Source organism: Homalodisca vitripennis, chromosome 6 (assembly GCF_021130785.1).
Source record: "Homalodisca vitripennis isolate AUS2020 chromosome 6, UT_GWSS_2.1, whole genome shotgun sequence".
In the NCBI taxonomy this organism is placed as follows: Eukaryota; Metazoa; Arthropoda; class Insecta; order Hemiptera; family Cicadellidae; genus Homalodisca; species Homalodisca vitripennis.
In genome coordinates this window covers 132,759,873-132,785,143 of record NC_060212.1, presented here as the reverse complement: position 1 = coordinate 132,785,143, position 25,271 = coordinate 132,759,873, and the positions used below count along the sequence as shown (strand labels likewise).

The 25,271-nt window shown below is 33.1% G+C and overlaps 1 protein-coding gene across 1 annotated transcript; it reads left to right on the top strand.

Moving 5' to 3' along the window:
• Positions 1 to 6,552: 6,552 nt before the first annotated feature.
• Positions 6,553 to 12,565, top strand: LOC124364926 (kallikrein 1-related peptidase b16-like). Its single transcript, XM_046820744.1, has 4 exons — positions 6,553 to 6,732; positions 8,675 to 8,946; positions 9,666 to 9,881; positions 12,129 to 12,565. The coding sequence occupies exons 1-4, from the start codon at positions 6,612 to 6,614 to the stop codon at positions 12,459 to 12,461; spliced, it is 942 nt and encodes a 313-aa protein (XP_046676700.1). The 5' UTR covers positions 6,553 to 6,611; the 3' UTR covers positions 12,462 to 12,565.
• The last annotated feature ends 12,706 nt before the right edge of the window (positions 12,566 to 25,271 follow it).

The following is a 25,271-nucleotide window of genomic DNA, read 5'->3' as shown; positions in this document are numbered from 1 at the left end:
TGGAATATGGATAAAAGGACGGTATCAGAAGACGTGTGTTATTTACTTTTTAGGCAGATGAGTTTCTCTCTTTGTTGGGTGGAGTGGAGTATGGATAAAAGGATAGCTTCAGAAGACGTGAGTTGTTTGCTTTCCAAGCACAAGTTTAACTCTGCTTGAAGTGGTGCACTGGGAATCGTTGGCATCTAAAGTTTGATGTTTGTTGTTCAACTTTCCTTGAATTGGATGTTTTATATAGAGATTTACATATATTTATTAGCATACGCATCTTACCCAAAACTTTTAAATGTATAGGTGCATGGTAATATTTGTCATAAAATAAAAATTTATGTAATAAAATTGAAGTAAATAACGGAGTTTAGGTTATTAATTACGGTAAATTCAATCTTCATGTCATGACAATTTGGTGTCAGACTCGTGTCACCTGAAGAAGAGATCAGATTACAGATCTCGAAACGTGGTGTTACTTATTTTTTGTTTCACTGAACGATGGCAAATGCCCGGAAAAATCCTGTTTCCTGAACTTTATTTGAGGTAACCGTTCACAGTATATACATAGGCATGGATTTCAGTGATAAAATTATTTTAAGTTATGTAAGTTATTCACTACAAAAACAGAACTATTAAGTATTAAATATTGGCAAACACATAACTCGGAGCTGATGCCATTAGGCGCTCCAATCATGAGAGCCTAAGTTTAGATAGTACATAAGCTTTCCATTCCTAACATATTACAAAGTAGAAAAAGTTTAACTTCATACTCACGAGATTCTTGAAAATGTACGCATCCAAATATTTGGTGAAAAACGAAGCTTATCTGCAAATCAGAAAATTCTTCAGGTGCGGGATGCTCTGGACGATTTTTTGTAATTAAAAGAAATACAAAAGAAGATAATTATTTAATCCTAATTTTTACAACATTCCAGTACAAAATGCAACCCTGTAAGAAGCGCTGTCCATACTTTTGTAAACAGTGCCTAATAAATCATCCTAATCTAGTCTGTCCCCACGCATTAAACAAGCTTTTCATGAAATTGAAATTCCCATCTGGTCGTGGGAATTTCTGACTAGCTGATTGATGATAATTCCCTCCCATTGTTGGAGACTGAGTTTTGAGGAATATTTTACCTTTCCGATGCGTTTACGCGTAATTTATGCGTTCCACTTGGATTCCCTGGGCGCGGGTGCGTCCCGTGTCGGGCTGGTTTATGGGAATGTCCTCGGACTCGCTGTTCTCCCGTCACCCGCTGGGTGGCTTATTGGTCTTTTATTGACTAGTTTACGGTCCCTGCCTCCTCCTACGCGGGTCGCGGCACCCCTTTGATCCACTCCCATTTCCGTATACTTTTTACACACTTGGAGATTTTTTTGGTTCAATAGGTGTTTTGAAGATGTTCTCCTATTTCTAAATCGATGTGTTCACGCTTTTTTCTGTCAAGAAGCGTTTGATGGGACCCGATCGCGTACAGATGGACAGACTGGCACAGTGGGTGGCGGTCGGAAATTGTATTGAAACGTTATAGCCTCAACCAAATTAAGCTTTTCTATATTTAATATTAATATTGATACACATTAAATTTGTAATGAGCTATGTTGTAGAAACTAACTAAACTCTAAATCCGCCTTTCATATAATTTAACATTAGAAACAACAATACGTAATCTTAAATTTGGTTTTACATTTACACTTGAGGCCATTTCACGGTAAAAATATTTACAATTGGTTTCTTTTCACAGATGTCTATAGTGCAATAACACAACAGTTGTATGGTACAACATGGGAGCTAAACCAATGTTATTTCTGTGAAATACCATATTTATTACATTATTAGATTATGGATAAAAAAATTAATTTTCAAACTTCAAGAGGTTCAAAATTGTGTTATTTTCCTTGATTTACTAATGGATTCGAACATTATTAATTAAAACCTTATGTAATCTATTCGTATTGTCACAGGCAGTTAGATACAGAATTTCTTACAATATATTTTTATTATGACATATTACTTACGGCATTTTTAATTTTAATTTCAGTTTAATTTCATAAGTTGACAGATATATGCGTACCAAATTAGAAGATGTAATTGTTTTGTTTTTTCTTACTTTATGACTAATGGCTTAGGCATATTCTGCCTATAATTATATTCTGCCAAACTAATAGATTCCCATATAAGGACAGTACTGTAATACTGCGTATGAATGTGCTAGGTTTCACTGTCAAGGCCCAGATTATGATAAACTGTTTTGTAAATGAAAATAAAGCCCAGTATTTTTCTTTCCATTTCCACACATAAGGACCGTTTATGGACGCACAAAACTGCGTCCTATAATGCATGAGTACGTATAAATGTGAAGGAATGGAGTCCTGTAGACCACGTGGTGTCCGAACCATGGAAATTTAATTCTCCGTCACACAGGTAAAATTTCAATTTAAAATTCCTATCTTTCCCCAAACAAGGAGGACATTTTTGCAAGTTAGAAATCATAAAAAAATTACTGGACATGTCAGTTACGTATAACATTGATTTCTATTCTAGTCACACATCATCCGGATAATCCAAAAGAAGTTGGACGAGGACAGGGAGATTTACACATCTACCAATACCTCTGGCTTATGAAACCACAAAAGTCTTTCTATAAGTTCTCGGATATCCAAGGATCTGAAACAACTTTTTGCTTGAGTTCCATACTAATGTAACTTAACGAAATGAAACGAGACGAAGTATTTAACATGTAACAATATTTTTATATTTTATATTCAATTAATTAATTATTGCCCTTCCAGCCTTTATACGGTTTTAAAATGTTCGATAAACTTAAAGTGGGATAAATGTAAACAAATAATGCTGTACCGAGTTAATTGAGTTGGATTCTGAGGATGTTTAGAACGTTAAATTTGCTGTGAGGCTGGACAAATGTCAGCAATAACCATTTCGATCCCATGGGAATATGCATCGGTCATTTATAAAGGTACAAAAGAACGCACGTTGGGATTATAAAACAAATTAAACAAAGATCAGAAAACATATTGCTCAGATTCCAACCAAACTTTTACGTTTAGTTTATTTCAATTTTATTCTATTTAATAATTGTTAATTAGTTTAGCACCAATCACAGCCAGTAAAACCGGTGCATCTTGTTAGTTCAGTGCCTTTATAGTTTAATTAATATTTAATTTATATTTCTCTGTAAATGTGTACTTGGACACAGTGATATTGTCGTATCACATTGGAAGTTAGTGACTGGCGTGGGCCGTGGACCTCAATGAACGCTGCTGCAGCTATAGTGCCTGATGTGGACACATTGTACCACAGCACACATCACGAGTATGGACTGAGGAAATGAGACGTCTGTTGTTCACGGGTGATTTCCTCAGCGCAATGCCCGCATGTGACTATTGTCCCCCGTTGATGTATTGCTGTTTGATTAGAGGAGCAAGTGGTGATCAATCACAAGGGCTGGGGCGTGCTCCTGTCCTAGACCTCCGCCACCTCTGGCGCCCCCCCCCCCCCCCCCGTGGAGTGGCTTAACTTATCTTCTCACGCGACCTGCCGGAGAGTAGAGAAGCCATCGACTAATGGAAAAAAGTGCAGATCATGCTACATTCCCTGGAAGTACAGACTTAAGTGTAGAAATCTTTTAGAGTAATTGTGCGAAAATTTACATTTAGCGAAGGAAGTAGAAACTTCTGCGAACTTGACTATAATGGTTATTATGATATATTCCTAAACAATATGTACATATTCTTCTAAATCCAAAATATAATACGGTAAAATTTTCTTTCAAAAGAAAATAATTTAATATACTGATTTGTTGATATTCAAGAAATTAGTCAACAAATTATTCAAATAATAGTTATACTCAGACTAAAAATGTTATGTCATTAACTCGTATATACCTTAGAAATAATACGAGTATATAAGATAGCGTCGGAGTAATTTGCATCCAGAGTATTTTCACTAATTAATATTATTTAGGACTAAAATTATTTTACATTTTCTTCTTATCAGAGTCATTACTTGGTAAACATTGATATGGGCTATTTCTGTAAATGGAATATTGTATATGTTTTTACTATCTATTTAATTACTATTAGTTTTGTTTCAGTCTTTAAAAAACGTTGTATTCTTGATAGTTTTAAAGAAAATGTATCTATTCAGCGCACTTTCCAAGCCAATACAAATTACAGTATATGACACATTACATTACGTAGTGGTATAGTATATGCCATGCGATGACAAAACGGCTAAGCAGCATACATTACGTGTAATGACCCAGTTACAATGTAAGTCAACTACGCTGGAATCACACAGAAGACAGAGTGGAAAGTAACAACAATAATTAATAATAGGCCTTGACCCAGTATTATATTAGCAGGAACATCAAATTCATACGGTTAGAAATGATAACAAATAGCAAACAGATATATTTTAAAGCTAAACAGGTACTTACATGTAAGCCTATGTATAGAGACGTAAAGTGTTAATATTAATGAGTAATAACATTTAAATATCAAACTGTACAGAAACTTAGCAATTAACAGTGAATAATCGTATAACGTAGAATAATATAGAAGGTTACAGAATAATTTAATATTAATAGTTTTAAGACACCGGTAATTTGAATTTGGGCAAAACTTTTATCTCGGTGTTTAAAATCATAAATCAAAATTGACACTTTCCTTAAAATTATCAAGCAACATTTATTCTTATTTATTAAAATAATTCTTGTGATTTTAAGATTGTGTTTTAAGTGTATAAGGTAATAGAACTATCCAGTTGAATAAATGAATATGTTTACTGATTAATTAATTGTAACTAAACCAATTCCACGTTTTTACAAAGAAATTTATTTACCTATAATAATCATTTACAGCATTCAAGAGTGTGGAGAAATGTTTGAAAGTGTTACCATTATACCTACCAACATTGAGAGTCATTTGTCCCACCCATAGTGTGAATCTTACGCGTCTAAAACTAATAATGCATCTTAAGTTTGACATGAGAGATAAAACTTTAATTTGAAATCTCCCTTTCTTCCAAAAATTCTGGACGGGATTATTTTATATCTTCTGTGACTTAAATGGTTAAATTTACTGTAGTAAAATTAATTTAAATTTATTATTTCATGTGATTATCCTCATATTATAATGAAGTTCACAGGTATTATTTATATCAATGTTTACAATAACTAAGCATATACTATTATGCTATTTTGCATTTATTAAATATTGTCTTTTCAAAATGAAATTCTAGAAATAAAATTCTTGTACAGTAAAAAAAGTAACAATATAAATATATGAATAATATATTTTAAATAAGTAATGTATTTATCAAAAGGTTGCATTTAATTGTCAAATGAAAAAACCCAATGTTTATGAGTAAACAATGTACATTGCTGATACACTAGTAGTTTCTCACTGTTGATACACAGTTAATAATGAATTAAATATAAACTGTCTGCAAGCTTTAATGCATCCAGTCTGTCCAGCTTTTGATATTAATTAATTAACCAAATAACATCGGAGTTTGCATGGAAATACATGTTATCTCATATGTGCTTGAGAAATAATTATGCCTGATATTATATCTATATCATTATACCTGTATTAAATTAGTTTTTACATTTTATTTAAATTAATGAAGTTCTGGAATGATTCGTGTTACGTCATAATATCCAATTAAAGGTTGTAAACCCAGAATTAAATGAATTAAAGGATTTACCACTCTGGGTAATTGCAATTAATAGCTAATGAAAACTCATGTAACATCGAATTAAAAATACATTTTTACTGGTATTTGTGGTACATATAAATTTTGAATTAACAAACTGCGCAATTCGACTTCAGAGCCCTGCCTCATTGGACCTCTACGTTTTTATAGCAATTATTAAATTGGTCTATTGAAACAATATGGCGTAATCGATTTTTGGTTTGGACTCTTTTTACTTTATTAGTACTTAATGTAACATGTCCATAAATTCTATTTTAAATGCCTATCATTTCTCATTGATTTATACAAAATGATTAAAAAATATCAGAAATAGTATCTAGAAGGGCTTAACCCATATTTATTTATAACAAAATTAAATCCGAAAACCGAGGGCAACACTTTAACTAAAAGCTATGAAACTTTGGTTATCCGTTCTTGCTGCCTCATAGGTGTTCAAAACACTAACTATTACGATGAGCAAATTTAAGGATCTGACCCACTGATTTTTCACTTTAGGCACTTGGTGATTCGCGATTGGTCCCGGAGAAAAATATATCTCTCAATAACAAGCACGGGTCTCAGGAATGCCTTTTATGTTGTTTAATAAGGGACCAGTTATATCCCTTACACACTGCAGAGGAATGCGTACAAAGTCAATTATAGTAGCAAGTAGTCTGTATTTTTGTAAATTTGCTTATACCATGTCGATTGTTCTGACCCATGAGTAGAATCATTCGATAATCTATATTAGAATAAAATTATAAAACTATATTTGAACAGCTGATTTATTTGCATTTTTCGGGTGACGCACAGCTGTTGGGATTTTCAGGCAAAAGTAAACAAACTGTTATCGAGCTCAGAATAAAGTAAAGGTCACGATTAGAGTTGGATTTTAGTTGTGATGGTTCTAAAACCAAATCTTACAGAAGTACAGAGGACCTTCTCGGGTGCCCTAGTTCTTCCTGAGATCGTGCCCTATGTCACGGTGATCTTGGGCAACAACACTGGCTCCGTCTGCACTGGTAAGCTTACCATTTCGGTATTACTTTCAATGTTGAAACTCACCCTGATCTCGATACAATGAGTAAGTTAAGTAAGGTTTGGACGGACACTAGAAGTATATTATGTAACCCAGTTAATCCGACATAGAACTAATTTTTTGCTTGAGTCTATCTTCTTGCATCCAACACACTCGGTGAATTACATGCACGACATTATTTCTGTGAAAGTTCTCACCTTTGCATAGTAAAGGACGCACTTTATATTAGAACCTGAAATTCAGTCTACTACTATAACACAACCGAAATAAAAACAGTAAGTTATTTGTGAAAATACTGTGCATTCCATTCCTCCTTTTCACTAATTACTCATATCCATACCAAGTTCGGAGTAGAGTAACAAATTTTAATTTTTAATATATATAATTTCTTTAGCAGTTAAATACTGGATTTGGATTCTTGTAATGAATTTTTTTTTTAGTTATTGTTGTGTTATAAATAACTATAAAAAATACCATTTTGATTAAATCAAAATATATAATTTTAGTATTTCTAATAAAAATATTTTGCGGGAACCTCCGAAAATAGTAACTGAACTTTGTTATATCATATTGATTAGATAATACGCTATACAAAAATCTTAATCCTTGGATTGGTAAACTACACGATTATGTAGTAAAATATTTAATTTATTTTAGTGATTGAACATATTTATATTCTATATTTTTAAGTTAAGGGGTGAAATGCATTATGTTCTTAATTTATATTCACTTTAATAACATAATAATAGTGTAATATCAAACATTATTTTTAATAGTATATTGAAATTTTTAGCCACCTAAAATAACATAATTCAAACGGTAAGAGTGTACAATGACATTCTAAGAAAACCACTCATACTTCTTTAGATTAGTTTTGAAACCTTAAGCTAAGTTCGCTTAAGCAGTTGGTGTCATAATTAATATGTACAATTTTTCTATCTGTTTACGGTCGACATGTCAGACAATTTATTTTAAACAGAAAGAATGGAATATGAATAATTATCATTATTATTTTGAATAATTCTTGAGGGGTTATTATTTTATTATTTAAATACTGCAAGGTGTACTATAAAACCCAAAATACTAAAAATTACAAATAAAAACACGGAATGCTTATTCAATGACGAAATGATATTCCAATAATACAGTTTTTATGTAGCAATAGATAGAATTTTTCAAAATAATTCAAAACTGAGAGTTTATCGGCCGAAGTGAAATGTAGCATTTGAAGTATTACCGGCATTCATTAAACAAAAATAATTTTAAAGGTATTAAAAATAGTTATTAGTAGTCATAGTTTAAATATTTTTTAAATCATTTCACTCTTTATCTGGATTAGGTCATTATTATTAAGGGCTACCACTTACAACGATCTCTCTTACGGGGTCACCGATAGCTTGACTGTACTTTAGGGAGTCTCCACACTGACCAATCTGATTGCTCAAGCTACAATTACAGGAGTGGTACTCAGTAATCAACAATAATGAAACTGTACGACTTACACAGACAAGTATGCTGCAGGGTCGCTGATAGCGCTAGACCTCGTGCTGACTCTGGCTCGGAGTCTGTACGACGGTTTTCATCAGTGGGAGTTCTCCGATAGCTTGACTGTACTCTCGGGAGTCTCCACGCTGACCAATCTGACCGCTCAGGCCACATTACAGGAAGCGGTACTCAGTAATAAGTAATAAGGAAACTGTAAGACTTTTTATGATGCAGGGTCGCTGATAGCACTAGACCTCGTGCTGACTCTGGCTCGGTGTCTGTACGACGGTTTTCATCAGTGGAAGTTCTCCGATAGCTTGAATGTACTCTCGGGAGTCTCCACCCTGACCAATCTGACCGCTCAGGCTACAATACAGGAGCGGTACTCAGTAATCAACAATAATGAAACTGTACGACTTACACAGAGAAGTATGCTGCAGGGTCGCTGATAGCACTAGACCTCGTGCTGACTCTGGCTCGGTGTCTGTACGACGGTTTTCATCAGTGGGAGTTCTCCGATAGCTTGACTGTACTCTCGGGAGTCTCCACGCTGACCAATCTGACCGCTCAGGCCTCAGTACAGAAGCGGTATGTCAGCTCGATAAGCCTCCATCCCAACTTCCAGGTAACGGCCGCGGATCCTTCTTTCGGATATAACGACATTGCAATCCTTATGGTGAATGAACCGTTCAAGGAGACGGATTCTGTGAAGGTGATTATCGCTTCCATCATTACCTCTAGACTTGTAAATCCAACGTAACAGAAATTGAATCAAATTTCTTTAATTGCTTTTGTTGTATAATCTTAGTAAATCGATAAGTTTGTATTAAAAAAATATGTAATATATAACTCAAATACTTTTATATATATTCATTCATTCCTTGTTCGGCAACTACAAGTCATCGTCCTTTTTGGAGTGTTTTGAGGTTTAGCCACAAGACTGGTTTGATTATATCTACCCTAGCTTAAGGGTAGTTTAACAGGCCTCCCATCATCCACCATTGCATTTTAAACAGCTTCCAGTTTTGTATTTTTTTAATCTTTTGAATTGGATAAAATCTTATTTTGTAGATAAAAATAATATTTATGATACATTTGATAGTGTGTTGTGAGTGTTTCGTTGCCAATTCAGGCGTTTTTCAAGTATGAATTGTGGTTCTGATAATATTAAATCTCTCTAACGATGATTGAAGTGGCAGACTTGTTGTTTCACAAAATTTTTTCTGAAGGGTGAACTTTGCTCTTAATTACTATAGTATACCAAGTTTGTTATAATAATTTATTATAGGGATGTATATCAGGAGGTATTTGTGGTAGAGAAAGTAATAATGACTAATAAAACCCTTTATATTTTGTGAGATGTTCGATTATATATAATGATATAGATTGCTTCCATATCTTCAATGAGTCATTTAAATCTGTCTCCCCTAGCCGACTCCGGTGGGTGACATTGACTGGACGGTGAGCAGCGATGTCAAGTGTAAAATGGCAGGGTTTGGTGCAGTCAATCCACTGAGTTTCTCCCCGGAGGATGACCATCTCAAACTTCACGAGGTGGTGGCCACACGGCGGTGCGACTGTCAGCAGAGCCTAATCAATCACTTCGGCCATCGTGTCGACCGCTGGATCTGCCTCAGACCTGAGGGAGTACGTCGAGATAAATAACTAATAGTATTGTAAATAATAGCGAACAGTATATTACGTTCAGCTCCTTTCACCTTTCACTTAATGCAGTGTGTCTGAAGTCTAACGCTGTGACAGATTCGACTCCTGGAATCTGGAATCAACATCCATCTGAAGAGATATAAAACTAACAGCGGCAAAGAAGTTCAAAACGAAGAAGCTTCGTCGCCGACTGTTTTATTGTACATTTTTTCAGACGAATGTTGATTCCAGGAGTAAAAAATGTCACAGCGTTAGACTTCAGATGCTACACCTAGTGGAACGTGAGATGGAGCTGAATATAACATTCGCGCTGAAACAACCTTTCCATAATTGCTCTACATATTTGTAGACTGTATGTATAAGATAAATTATAAAACGAATCGCCAAAAGCGAAGATATTCTGTGAAAGATGTATTATACATAGTAGAAATGACATAATTATGATTGTAGTATAAAAGTACTTCATATTGTACCAGACATCGCATTTATACGATGTTACCAGTCTGCTCTTACAACTATATAATGAGGGTCTTTACAACTAGTAAAACGATGTAACGGAGTATAGAAAGATCCGATAAACGTAACGAAATTCTTGCCAAGTAATAAGATTTTATTTTTACCTTTTTACTGATTATAAAATCAGTAAATTTCTTCCTTGAGGCAGAAGAAGTCGATTTGCAAGGTGTCGAAATTCTATCATCTTTATATGATGAGTTGCAGCACGATAGCTCAGAGGGACATACAACGACACGATTTTAAGAAAGCCCTGTCGAGTCATTACTAATACATCTCGTTTATTATTCGACATGACAGCCTTGTATGAAATCTACCTTTCTTTTCCTCCTTCGTTTAAGCGAGAAGAGATGTTCATTTTGTAGGTTGACGTTAATATTTTGCTGTCATCGACTCTGTTGGTCCGAAGGCAAGTACTGTACCTTACGGAACCTGTATGAATTGCAATACTAATATTTGCGCCATCCATATTTTTTTGCCTGTCTTCCTGTATTTTGACATTACAATAGGTAGGTAGGATTACATGGTTATATTTTTCATCCAGATTATGTGATTCATAGCTAGTTAATTACTGAAAAACGTATACTTACTAAAAAAGAAATGGCGGTAATTTCAAAAAGGGATGTCCATTCGCACAAAAGAACAGTGATGTCAAAGTGGAAAATAACAATAAATATAAAAAAATATAATAAAAGTATCCTCTTTGGCTTTATTGCACCAAGTTAGCGATGATGAAAATGAGTGTATAGTTCTAGTATTATGACGTAGAAGACAATTTATACAAGATTGTTTATTTATTTATATAAAGCTTGTAATTTTTTAGTTGTTTTATAGTAAACTAAAAATTGGATATTTTCAGTAACAAATTACTTTACATAAAAGTGTAATGTTTATTTTTTTAGGACAATTTTGTCAAAAATAACTCAAATAAAATCACAAGGTTGCAGTGGTCTATCCTAAGTAATTATATAGCATACTCAAAATATTAAAATAAAATAAAGTTCATGCATTTTAAGAAACATGAAAAAATTATTTGCAAGAAACTGCTTAAACGATTAACACTTTTATATTAGCTTTATAATTAATAAATATTTCATCCAATCCTTAAAACATAAAGTTCTACATTTATTATTGATAGGAGCTGTTTTTCCTGATTAACATTCTTTAGCTTGTATCATAGTTTTTGTGAAGTTACAATTTTGTAAAATTTCACTACAATTTTGAAAGCAATACAGTGTAATTTTTATTTTCGATATCGATTTTTGAGCCAATAGAACTATTATTATCCATCCAAAGTTACGTATAAATTTTTAACACATTTAGCGCGTTGGAATCCCATAAGTCGGTGTTTGAAGATTCAAGACTTAAACTATACTAAGAATTAGCTCCACTGAATTGATCGTATCTCCTGTGTAGGAGCTGATTAAACCAGAATACTTCTTTGTTTAACTGTTATAATCTGAAGATAGGATATAGTAGTTAAAAAAAGGATGGACTCTTTTTCTCCTTTCAGCCTGATTGTAGTGTATGTGCCAAAAAATCTTAAAAGTACACCCTTGATCAAATGTAGATTATATTCTGTTAATTTCTTAAACTATGTGTTGCGGAACTGTTTATAAAATTACAATATTTTTTTAGTAAGATTAATAAAAACTGGTTTTATACATTTATACTTTAGGCAGTTTTACTTATTGATAATGTCTGAGTTGTTTACAGAATCCTGGGCCTTGTGTGGGAAGTGCGGGGGCGGGACTGGTGTGTGACGGGAAGCTGCTGGCCCTCAACGTCGGCATCATCCCTTTTAGCGATCTCACTCAGTGTATCTTCAGGCACACCCCCATGGTCAGCTGTGAGAGTAAGTATTCCCTGGCGATCTTCCTTGACCTCTGCCCGTACCTTCCCTGGATTCACTTCAATTATCGTGAAATATCTGCCGGCCCTATTAACTGTTCCAAGTCTAACGGTTTGTATCCTAGCCTCACAGCAATTGTATTTGTTGCCTCCTTGCTAAGAGCGTATACTGCAACTGCTTCAAGAGTTTACATCTGATTTTTAATTTTCTGTTAAATAAATGGTTTTAGACACTTAAGAATTTGTGTGAGCGTAAATCAGTTACTTTTACAATGTAATTAAACTGAAATAAATCATTGTTAAAAGTACATTTTAGTCTATTAAACATTTTAGTCTATTAAAGGGGAAGATTTAACATCTTATGCACCGTCTTACAATTAGCTCTAACATAACTTGTTTAAATCATGTATATCTTGAAAAAATTTCAGAAAATTAATATTATGGTCTTCTTTAAGATTTAAAATGAATTCACAGTCATACAATCATTCATTACTACGGACCCCGTTCTATAAAAACCTATCCTAACACAATGCAGACATCGTTTCCAGCAATTCGGCTTTGAGGAAGGATGCGTAACGGTCCCACTTTCAGCTGAGTCAATATGGTTAGGAAGGCAATCCTAGGTAAGCAGTAACAACAATTTATTTGATGTAGTTTGAGCTTTGCTAGAGAAGGATAAGAAGCATTGATCTTGCTTCTTTTGTGAAATGAATTTATACTTGTTAGTAAGATATTAAGAGTTAAGGTTAGATTCAACAATGTTTTGTAATCTTCCATCGGCTAACTTTATAAAATAGAAATTTGAATATTAAAATGTACAATATAATAGTCACGTCTCAAATCAGACGCTAAAACAAAAACTAAATTATTGGTATCACTGCAAATAATAGTTAAATAATAAAGAACTGAGGCTATGCATGAAAAGGAACTCACACTTCCTGCACCAAAAATGTCACAGAAAATGTATGTCAAAATGAATTTCTCTAGGACGTTAGAAAATTGAAAAACAAAAATATAGTTCATCAAAAATTGTAACCTTGTTTCAACTCCTACGGATGTTTGATGCTCACGAACATTTTTATCTTTTTCTATTCAAGACTTGAGGAATGGGTGGTAAAATTCAAGTTTTTGAGATATTGGGAAGTTAAAGATTTTTTTATTAGCGAGTGAGTAAGGGCTTTATCTTTTATATAATAGAGATAATGTTATTATTATTTATTTAAAACCTAGATATATTAGTTATCCTGCAGGCTTATACCCAATTATTACAAAACAGAAAGGCTGCTTCCACTTGAACTAAGCCAACTAAACATTTGAAACCTAGTTTAGTGGTATTAAATTCGAATCAGATGAGGGTCAACAATTATTGGAGGTCACTTTTTTTACTTCTTCCTCAGTATATTAATGTGTGTCCCCGTCTGATTTGTATGGGAAAAAGGTAAATAGCATAGTGCGGGAACCTCTTAGATAAACGTTTAATTTGAGAGTGGGCAGGTTTTGAAGTAATTCCAACATGATAAAAATGTGGATTCATTTTTCTAACCGTCTTTATAGCTGACCGAATCAAAAAGCTAATGAATGCATATCGCAGATTACAATGGCCTTAGATTAAAATTTCTGTATTCGTGCTGTTGTTAGTTATGCTATGATTGAAAATTTACTAACGGTTTTCAAATAAATCAATTCTGTAATTTAGTTACAGATGATGAATCAGATTGTGAACGAATCAGTGTCTAATGGAAAACTTCTATGTCAAGTGCAACACCACCCCTCCACATTAGTGTCGATATGCAATCTTTAATAACTCAAGAACGAAAGGAGCTAGCGACATGTATCCGGGGACAATCCTATGTTATCTACTACAGCGCCCCCAAACCGAATTGTCCTACTTAACGCTTAGACTCCAGTCTCAAAGGGTCATTTTTACCCCCTCCCCCCTCTCACTGCCGTGCATTGGATCAAACTTTCAAGACCAGATTGTTCATATGGGTACTACAGCCTACGACGCCTGTTGCTCAGAACAAGTTTAGCTAATCCTTACGGATTCTCATGTTGCCCTTTATGTCCTTTACATTTATTTTTGACAGAGAACCAGAAATAATTTTGTAGCTCAACAAGGGTTTTATTGTCCTATGGCAACGTATTTAATTGTTATGGAAATAAATAATTTATATCAAGTAGAAGATGTGAATAGGTATAACTATCAATCAATACAAATATTTATCTTAATAGAGGTTGCAAACGTAGTTTTTGTTTACGAACAATAAACACTGCTTTGACATGCACGTTGCTAAGATACATTCATAGTTGTGGGAAAACTTAATAATGACAGGAGTACCAAATATTAATGCTCGGTCTATGTTAAATTACATTCGTACAATGAAAAATTCAGCAGATTAAGTAAAAAAATTTTCATAATTTTCTGATAGAATGTTTTGGAAAAATAATGCTAGTCCATATGCGTAATAAAACCTTTAAAACTTATTACTTAACTTAAAAAAGAATTAAATTGAACAAAACTCTACATCAGTCCTCAGCCATTATTCCATGTAAAAGCAATAATTTTTCATAATAAAATTATAGGGAAATAACATATTGAGAGATGTATAAAATCTGAAATCTGTCAGAAAACGTTGGAGAATAAAATATTTTTTTATAACAAAGCACATTCAAACAGGCAGACAGAAAACATAGTTTTTTTTATCATATTTTTCATATTTTTAATACTTTGGTGCTCTGATCCATTATGAAACATTTGCGTCCTTCATAAAAACGCCAATAACAGCAATTCTCAAAATCAAATTACTTGCAAGTTAAAAGTTGCACAGTGCTAGAGAGTGGCCCATAGTGTTGAACTTATTTCACAGCTCATCTATCAAGTCTTACAATGATAATTATTATAATCCCGATTGAAGCTCCATACGTTTCAAAAAATGTCTTTAAATTCGTCATAATTATTTTTATCTCTGTCCTACGATTCAATCGTGTCAAAATCGTAAAACCTTGAACTTTTCGTTTTATGCTACATAAAGATTTTATATCGTGCTGTTACTGTTAGAAAATATTTATAGACCAGTTCTAACATAAAATGTGTTCATATTTGATCAAATTTGATCGTGGTGATACAAATCATAAATAAAACAAGTAGTTGAAAAATAGATATGTGATGGTTGATTCCACTTAAAATTAAACAATGCCATATATTTTTTGCAGTTTTCATTGTATAAATACTTAGTGCAAGGACAATAAAATGGGTTATGAAATAAGCTCAATACACAAGACATGTTAAAATGTTCTTCATAAGTTATTGGTCTATGTAAAGATGGCGCAACGCTTTTCCAAACTTCGAGTGTGGGCAGCAGCAATTAAGGTCTAACCTAATAATAGTCGGTAATTACTCAGCTGTTCCACGTGCCTAATGTACAGCCAGGAGCCACAGGACACGCAGGAGAACTGAGGTTAAACGGTAACAATTTACTGGGCGTGGCTTCAATGACTGTACCTTTGTAATATTAGACGCTCGAGTGTTGCGACTGGAATCCTTGTTTCGGTGTTCACAAGAATTGTTCGGTGGAATATTGATTTTGAACGATCTGCAGACAATGAGTTCATAATGATGTTACATTCATACTAATAGAAAATAAAAAATAACATGTTCACAGAAAGCAAAATCTATGCTCCTGCTATAAATTTCCTCCATTCTTATGAAGGTATCCTGCTATGGAACTGTGGAATGCTAAAAGCCATATTTTAATTCTTAATACTGGTACATTCATATTTTCAACATTTAACCAATATGTCTTTTAGTGGAAATTAAAAATGCGTTAATAAATTGGTCAAAAACTATTTATGCTACACAACTGTACCTAAAAAATATATGTCTGATAAGTATGCTAAAATAGAAAAATATTACAAAATAAAAGGTTTTGAGTTTACGGTGGACATAAAAACACATGTCCCTCAAACAAGGAAGGTGTTGTACAATTTACAGAGGGTTTATTATCTTCCTATCGCTAGTCCTGGGGCCAAAAGGCAATTTACATTGTACAAATTTGAAACATAATGCTTTGTGAAATCGATAAAAATTTTCCTATAAAAGGAACTGATAGTCAACTGCGCTAGTATTGATAGTGATTGAAATGTAAGGGTATCAGAGGGTTAAGAGTCTCCACTTTTATCACACGTTACATTTTTTGTAATAAACCAACCCTCAGATTTGTAAATACAAGTTTACAACAGCATTAGCCAACGAAGTAAAGAGAGGCCATCGTTTAGGAGTCATGAGTATTGTTCGTTGAAACTGATATGACTATCAAATTGCTGGTTTAAGAATCGTTATATATGTTTGTGAAGCTAAAGTATATTATTAAAAATTTGTTTTGGTATTTTTAACCATTTATATTGAACCTCATATACCCTCGTTTAAACTAATACGCTTGACTATCTACTAGTGCTCTTCTCGGGGCAGCTCAATCTCGTTGTACTCGATTTTTTCCTTTTATCTGGAGAAAAGTACATAAAGGCTGGTGATAAATGTTCATGGACAGGACTGCCTGGTTAGTTGGATTTTGGCATCGCGCCCGCGCTGTCGATAGGGTTTGGCTACGATTCGCTTGTGTTGGAATTCAAGTGTAGCAGGTATTTTTTAATACCATGATTGCATTTCCTTCAAATAAATTTCACACAAATTCCTATTCTAATACCGACACTATTATTACTTATACGGAAAAATCCTATTTTAGTTACATCCAAGGTCGTTCTTAGTTTCTGTACAAAACTATTTCGTCAATAATGTTCTCGTTGCTTTCACGGTTACTCATAAAATCAATGAAAAAAATGTTCACTAATGCTCAGACACATCCCATGGAGTGATAAGTGCCATAAAACTCAACAACATGAGAATGAAGCTTCGTGCAAGATCTAAAGTCTAAAGGTCAGTTCATTTGAGAGATATCATGTGGATAGAAAGACAGATAGACAGACAGAAAAAAATAAATTAAATTTTCCAACGACTACAGAAATAGGCTTCGCTAACGCTCAGCTAATAAGCATAATACATTTTGCATAGAGTAAGTTTGAAGACTTGTAGCCCCCTAGGCCCTGATTTAAATGCTGGATACGCTCCTGGCTTTTACAAGTTAAACAATCCCGGAACGTCACTGAAAGCAACTCGTGTAAATGACAACGCCCTTCAGCTCGTTAGTTGGTCAGATGAGGGTAATTATAAGCTTCCCGGCGTGGCGCGGACGGCTAGCGCGGCGGCGGTCTCTCTCTGACATGACAACCGCTGGTGTGGCAACATTGATGGATATTTATGTTACTACTTCTGTTACTTGGATCATGTCCCATTTCCTGTCTCCCTCTCCATTATTGGTGTATTATGGGTGATGAAGTTGTAGTGGTTTCCTAAGTGTTATTACGTCGTCTGAATTGAACGTTTAAATGTTTCGTGCAGGTTAGTTGTTACTAGTAGAAGACAATGCGACTCTTTCATTTCAGACATTGTGATGGACAGGAGGATAAGGTCAATTGTCAACTGATATAATTAACAAATACCATAATAACTAAAGTACATTTATCATACTTTTGGCCTTTTTTTCCGCACAGTCAAAAACAAATAATAAATAAAGTTAACTGAAAAATTACACTATAAAGATTTTACAAATGATAATCTATGGATTTTTAGAATTCCCTAATGTATGTTATTGTATTGGGCTTGTCAGATTTTCCTCGTTATACCATTTGTGTAAGCACTTAAACCAAACTCTCAATTTATTTAAAGGAATGTTATTAAACACTAGATACGTTTACTATTTATAACTAAACAAATGTAAACACAAACTGTTTGATTCATTCATTACTATCGTGGAAGATGTGGGAATTCGTTTTAAGACAATTTTCTAATTTTTTAGTGAGGTTTTGAATTTGATTTTAACAAATTTCACCATGTATAATGATAAAGTAAGAATTAATTTTGATATATAATCATAGTATAAAAATGTATAGTATGTAATAAATATTGAAAAGAAAGTTAAAAAGCAACGTAACAAAGTTTGCTAAATACTGTTTTTGTGTAAATCCTATAGATTATTTTTGTTTTGTTTCAACATAGACTTCTTGCTTTAGAGGTAGTATCGATGGGAAGAAATTTGTCAAATTAGTAATAACTATAACACGAATCAGTCTAAAAATAATGTTTCTGCTTTCATATTTGTCATTTTAACCACTAAAACATTATATAAAGTTATTGGCACTTTGGCAAGAATAAAAAATAAATGTGATTGATTATATACAAGGAGTTGTTTTACAAATTGTAACAGGAGAATCTCAAAAACTTTAAAGCTGATTATTGCAGCTAATAAATCAATTACAATAATAGGTGTACTATAAAAAAGGCTAAAATATAATAAATGTTTAGCCATAACACATGCAGTTAAACTACTGTACAAAAACGTCCCACCTATAATGGATGTAGTTGAACTACTGTGCAACAAATATCCAACTGTAATACATTTAGTTAAATTACTGTACAATAACTGTCTGGCTATAATGCATGTAGTTACTGGACTTTCAGATAACCCTCTTTCTTAATTTATATTAGAATGTAATATATGAATTTAGGTCAAGTTACAAAGGGCATCCTCCATTGACCCTATTTTGAAAACGCCGTGTAATTATTATATATTTGTCAGTTTGTATTATATAATTAAATAGAAATTATTTTTATTTATAATACAAGCAACTATGGAGTGTTTCATAAAAAGAAGTACTTGCAAATATGTATAATCAAAGGTATAAAACAGTTTATATTGTGTTTTGAATGCTTAATAGCTGAAGTAATCTACCATTGGTTTTGCGAAATTACTCACCAAAGAAAACGCCTCACTGATATTAATTTCTACTTACGGCGGATATAAACTTTCTCGCCATCGTCCATCGTTGGTCGGTTTCATAGGGCGGGCCTTCCACAGCACATCAACAAACGGCCGTTGTGGAAGAAACAAATTGCAATGACATTTCCGTTTTATTTACAACTGCACTAATGTCCGAGCACGGATGTAAACACGGGCCATTTCCGGTGTCATTACTCCTGGATTAGTGTCGGCCACCGGACGTTGACGTGTCGGTACTAGGAACGGAATAATTATCCTAATATGCAGTTAGCGAGGCTACTCGGTGTGACGGCCTAGCGCCCATCTGGACAAGGGGCAGGGCGTTGGGAGATTGCCCTTACCAGGTTTTTTACAAAGTGGATTACAAGGACGATATAAACACAAGAGGAAAGATATCAGGAAGAGTGTCAGTACCACCAATAGTGAACCGATACGTTACGGTTTACATAACTCAGAAAATCTCATCATCATGTTAAAAATTTCAAATGTTATAGTTGCTAATGACAGCGTTTCCCAAACTTTTTGGATTCAACGCTCTCTTTAGGTTTATACTATTTTCCGCGATGCCCCACCCCCTCAGTACATCTCAGTAGAGTCGATGAAGAATAACGAATAACGATAAAGTATTGCTTATCGTTATTCTTATAAATTCACACTGGTAAAATATTTACAATATTGAGTATTAATGTGAAGGTAATTTTAAGTAATTTAGCTGCAGCGTATATAAATGATAATAATATAATTCTATATGACATTATAAATCTAGCATAGCGTTAAGGCGTGAAGATATCAATAATCAATATTTATTTTTAATTTTTTTTTTTTTACGCGATATGATGTTTTATAAATCCCTGTAGCTCAATCGCGGCGCCCCTGACAGGATTTCGAGGCGCCCCATGGCGCCGTTGTGCACACTTTGGGAATCACTGGCTTATGAGAACTTTATTAGTGATATCCCCGAACAGCTGAAGTTAAATCTAAACCCACTAAGAACTGCCGAGTCTAAGTCAAGCAATGTGACAATGTGAAAGGGATAATTTATACTCTAGCCTCAACATGTCTTTTTAAGCCCATAATTAATCATCATTTTACACCTTCGCATCACGTCATACCCAGTAGGGTTTATTTTGCCAAAATCTAATGTAATTGATCCAAAATTCTATGACATAGAATACTCTACACTCTTTTTGGATCCACTCTTCTAAAACACCACTCCCTTCTTAGCTATTGTAATTAATACAAACAACACTAAGGTTTCAAATGGGGTACATTAGACTACTGAAACTTATAAAATAATTTTATAACTAAAATTTTTTCTGAAATGGGGAAGAGGGTTAGGCAAACTCAAAATGTTCATATAACATTTCTTGTAACGTTAAACAAACAATCTAACGCAAGAAATACGTAAAGTATAAAATGTTTAGTACGAAACTACAATGATGCCGTTTAAAAATTATTTTTTAATAATAACATATAACTGTTACTTATAACATTTGAATTAAATCGTCTCTGTAAATTAAATCTGTAAATCGTTTCTAACCAAAAAGTTTCGTTCGAAAATAATAAAATAATTTTTCGCTCCCTAGAGTAATTTATACAAATTTTTGACCTAATATAGGTATTATACCCGTAATAACACTATACTGTTATGGCATCATGTTTTTGAGTTTTAGATCAAATACGTGATACTATATAAAAATAGTGATACGTGAGTGAGTTATTTCCAGAATCACTAGACTTAGGGGATATTAGAATTTTTAAATTTTTAGTTACCCTATTATTGTTTAGTTTCTGGAATAGAAATAAAATGAAAACTTAACTTCTATTATACTTAAGTTATATAAGTTATATATATATATATATATATATATATATATATATATATATATATATTGTATATACAAATGAATGTTTAGACTTAGTTCTAAACAATAAGACATTTAATATAACATTTTTCTATTTTATTTGAATTACAGAACAATAACTATCCTAATTTTTTATCGACCACAAATAAAAATAACAAGAATAAGATACAAGATCAAGATAGTTTGTTCTTGTAAGAACTAGATACTACATTTTTCTTAAGAAACATGTTGACTTAGTTTTCTGTTCATATATTCGACGGATGAGACAATATTCATCTCTTAAGGCGTTCCCTTAAGAAAAAGTTCCTATTTCCGCTGCGTTTAAAAAATATTTTAATTGACAATAAATTTAAAACTAAGTGCCCCCCAGAATTATCACTTTTTCATTTAAATACATGAACTAATTCGATAAGTCAAAAAGTTGAAAGAGCATAAGAATGTAATGCTCATTTCGAGAAGACGGATTTGGTGTCTTTTAAGGAAAACAGTGGCGTGAGAAGGAACACTTAGTGATGTGAATCACTTGCAATAATTTATCTGTGCTGACAAGCAATATGGGTGGAAGGAAGTAGAGTGTCTTACTCAGGCCTTTCTTCATCTTATCTGTGGTCAGTGTCAAGTATTTACATATCTATTTCTATCTATTAGCGACTTATTTATATAAGAATTTTGGTATGAACATGTACAATTTTTTTTATAACAACATTCAACTGTCTTTAATAACTTAAATGGAAAAATATATATTATTTGACAAGGAAACCATTTGATGGTATGGACGTTTCCATTTTTTATGGACCATACATTTTTTTAAAGAATATTTGGTAATTTTAATGTAATTTTGTCACATTAAATATATTAACTTGTCAAGTTAAAGTTTCAGTGCATGTAACTTTTTAATACTGCAGCAGAACTGAATCGATCGTTAGTGTGATTGAACAAAATAAAGCAACGACAGTAGATGCTGATTCTAATCTCTTATCTTTCAAATCCTCTATGGTCCACCTAAAGTCCTCCTCCTACATGCCCAGTAGCTATTAGAGATATAATATCATTATCTGGACTTTAATCACGATACAGTAAAGGAGTAACAGAAAATTAAAATGTTTTTATATTATTGTTATTAAAAGGAGAAAATTTAGCTGCTCTGGAGAACATGATTCTCAATAACGAACCATCACTAATATTTCATATACTTACATATACTTACTATTGAAATGTTTTGAAATATTCAGTTAAACAGGAACCAAAGAAATGGTTTTTGTTAGTGGTTTGCTCTAATTGCTCTAAACACTTTCATTGCCAACCACTTTATTGATCTGAAAATAAAAACTTTTACCACCATTGTTTCATTCCGTTAAAAAAAAATTAAAAAGAGTTATCAGGTGGAATTATAATGTAAAATTCTCAGATCGCCATTATTTGATAAACATATACTGTGGTTGAAAAATATAGTTATATAATGATTATAGTTAAGTACTATTTTCAGTTTTAACCAGCTTGGGGTCTAACATTTCGGTTGAAACCCTTTTTACCCATCTTTAAACTTCTCTCCATTCCAAAAACCTGACTATTTTATTATACTCTGAAGGTATATTTTAAATTTTCGAACAATTTCGTGATGTTTTTACATTACTCTATAAATATGTTACATATCTTGGTGATTTATACAGCGATATTGCTTCATATACAGTTGAACTGAGTTATAGTAGCACTTGAGCCGTGTAAAAATCCTCCTGCGTATGAAAGGCTCTCGCGTTAACCTCACCAATATTAACGAGAGTCCCTGTGCGGCTCATTACGCTAAAGAGGCAGTTAACGCCAGCGCGGCCCGCCCATGTCTTCCCCATAAATTATAGGGTTTTGTCCGCTAATGTACTTTGAATGATTTGCATTCACCTTTGACTCTGTTGTAAAGTTTCTCCATACTGCTTAAACGTAAAACAGTCAGGAAATCTTGTGAAAGTATTACTACTAAAATGGAAAACTAATTTCTGTGTGCGTTTACAGCATACTAAAACCTTTGTGTTTTGGAAGATGTGACCTGCATTCTTTTATAGATCTTTGGACGAATCCAAAATATGTGTCAAAATAAGATTATTAGGTGAACGCAAACTCAAAACAAATTGAAAGAAGCGAAGGAAAACTTACAATGGATGAGTTGTAAAGCAAACGATGGATGCTACAAAAAGAGGTATGTACATACATGCTGGTAAAATATGAGACAGTCTCACTTAACGTGCTAAACCTCATGTATTGATGTTTACCAATACTTAAGGTTATACTTATATATATTTTTTTTAAAATCAAATAAGATCAACATTTTACATCACAACTTAATTAGGTTACTTATATAATAAGTTTGATAAACGTTACAATATTACTTTCTTGACAAAATAAGTTTTATGTTTAAAATCATAAGTTGTCGGAATCAACAAAACATCTTTCACCTACACCAAAGAGATTGCCTGGAGATATATTTTATAAATTAGAAAGACATGATAAAGTGCAAAATATTCATCTAGCTAATTCAATATTATTAAGTACACCTTTAAATGTAATTAAAAACTAGCATTAAAAATACAGGATTTTACAAAAAAGGTACTTTTGATAGCAATTACTACGCTGCCGTGTCAAGATTTTAAATTGAGATCAAGAACTATTGGAAAATTACTAACTGTATACAATTTTTGTTCTTGTTTCACAGAAACCTAACATTGTTTCCCAATTCACAGTTGAGTTAGAAGCTCACCCCTGTACTCATCTCAAGTAGTGGAGTGGATTAGGGTCGGAGCACCAGAATATCTGAGTCTGCCCGGCTCTGTGGTTTCAATACTTGACATGCAGCCGGAAATTGTGCAAGAATGTGTGAACGAGGCCTATATTGTACGAGTGGCAGACGCGTGGTATGTGCGGGAAAAATACAAAGACTCTCACCCAGACCGTTCATCTGTCATATTTTAATGAGCTTTATATAGAGAACTAGCAGTTATCCGCGGCATCGCACGCAATTTCGTAGGCTTTGTACGTGTATGACCACTTTTGGTTTGAGTTAATTATATTTCAGATGTCAATGTCGACTTTGTCGTGTTGCTACGATCAAGGAAATCTGCCAGAAATTTTATATTTATGCCCATCGTAGTTTTTGTTCAACAGTTGATTTTGCCTTGTTTCCTGATCAAGAAAATTTACACAGGTTTGAGAAGCTTACTTTTGTAAAAAGACAAGATGGGTTTTATAACAGTCTTTAAATGTATATAGTACATGTTAAATAGTAACTTTGTCTTTTGATATCTGCGTTAAAGTACTGACCAAGCACTGCATACTTAATATCTGCTAAAATGCACAGTTAAAACTACAATTTTACTAAAACTTTTAATTTTCTTATCTGGATATTTTCTTACTCTGTATTTAACAGCGGTTACAGAAAAGGCTGAGATAAGAAGTATTGTTACTATTAAGCTTACTGTATGCTAAATGTAAACAAATTGAAAATAGTGCTTAAATCAATAAAACATAAGGATGCGCTTGGTTTGTTGATTTCACAGGCTCTTTCAATTAATTATATGTTTTCCTGTAATTCAACTCTAGACACCAAGATGTGTTTTTGCAACTTTAGCAAGGCCTGTGTGGCATAGCTCGGAGGGAATTTCGAATTAACAATAGGCCTATATGTAAGTAAATCAGGGACCCTAAGAATGTCTATGTGCAATTTCAATACAATTCGTAATTTACGCGTGAAATCGTAGGAAACAAACTCACTTTTGCTTATTATAATAAATTACAATTACAGAAATGGCGTTTTGAAAACCTATTATGCATATTTGGAACGAACACGACTAAAGTTTAGAGGAAATACTAAAATTTAACATAGCTTTCAACTTTTCAGATTCAGAAATTACTTAATCAGACAAAAATAACATGCATGTGCATGCGTTTGGGTAAGGGATTGCGTTGGGATCGTATGTTTTCCATTTGTGAAACCGACACAAACATATTTCTGAATTTAATGTAAAGTGATTAATAAAAACAGTATAAACCATATTTAATATAAAATATTAATAGAATAAATTAATAATCATGCACAAATTTATTGAATTAGAATAATATGTATTGATAAAATCACGAATAGGTTCTTAGTCTGGTTTTCATGAGTAGACTTATCAGATTGTATCACTTTCGAGCACACCATGTGGGGACTAAATACATTCTCAACCGGAAGAAGATAAAGGGCTGAAACAAATGTTGCTCTT

Excerpts from the sequence above, each read along its gene's own strand:
- LOC124364926 (XM_046820744.1), top strand. The coding sequence starts at position 6,612 with ATGGTTCTAAAACCAAATCTTACAGAAGTACAGAGGACCTTCTCGGGT. Across the intron at positions 8,947-9,665 it reads AGGAGACGGATTCTGTGAAG|CCGACTCCGGTGGGTGACAT; the intron begins GTGATTATCGCT and ends TGTCTCCCCTAG. Across the intron at positions 9,882-12,128 it reads TCTGCCTCAGACCTGAGGGA|AATCCTGGGCCTTGTGTGGG; the intron begins GTACGTCGAGAT and ends AGTTGTTTACAG.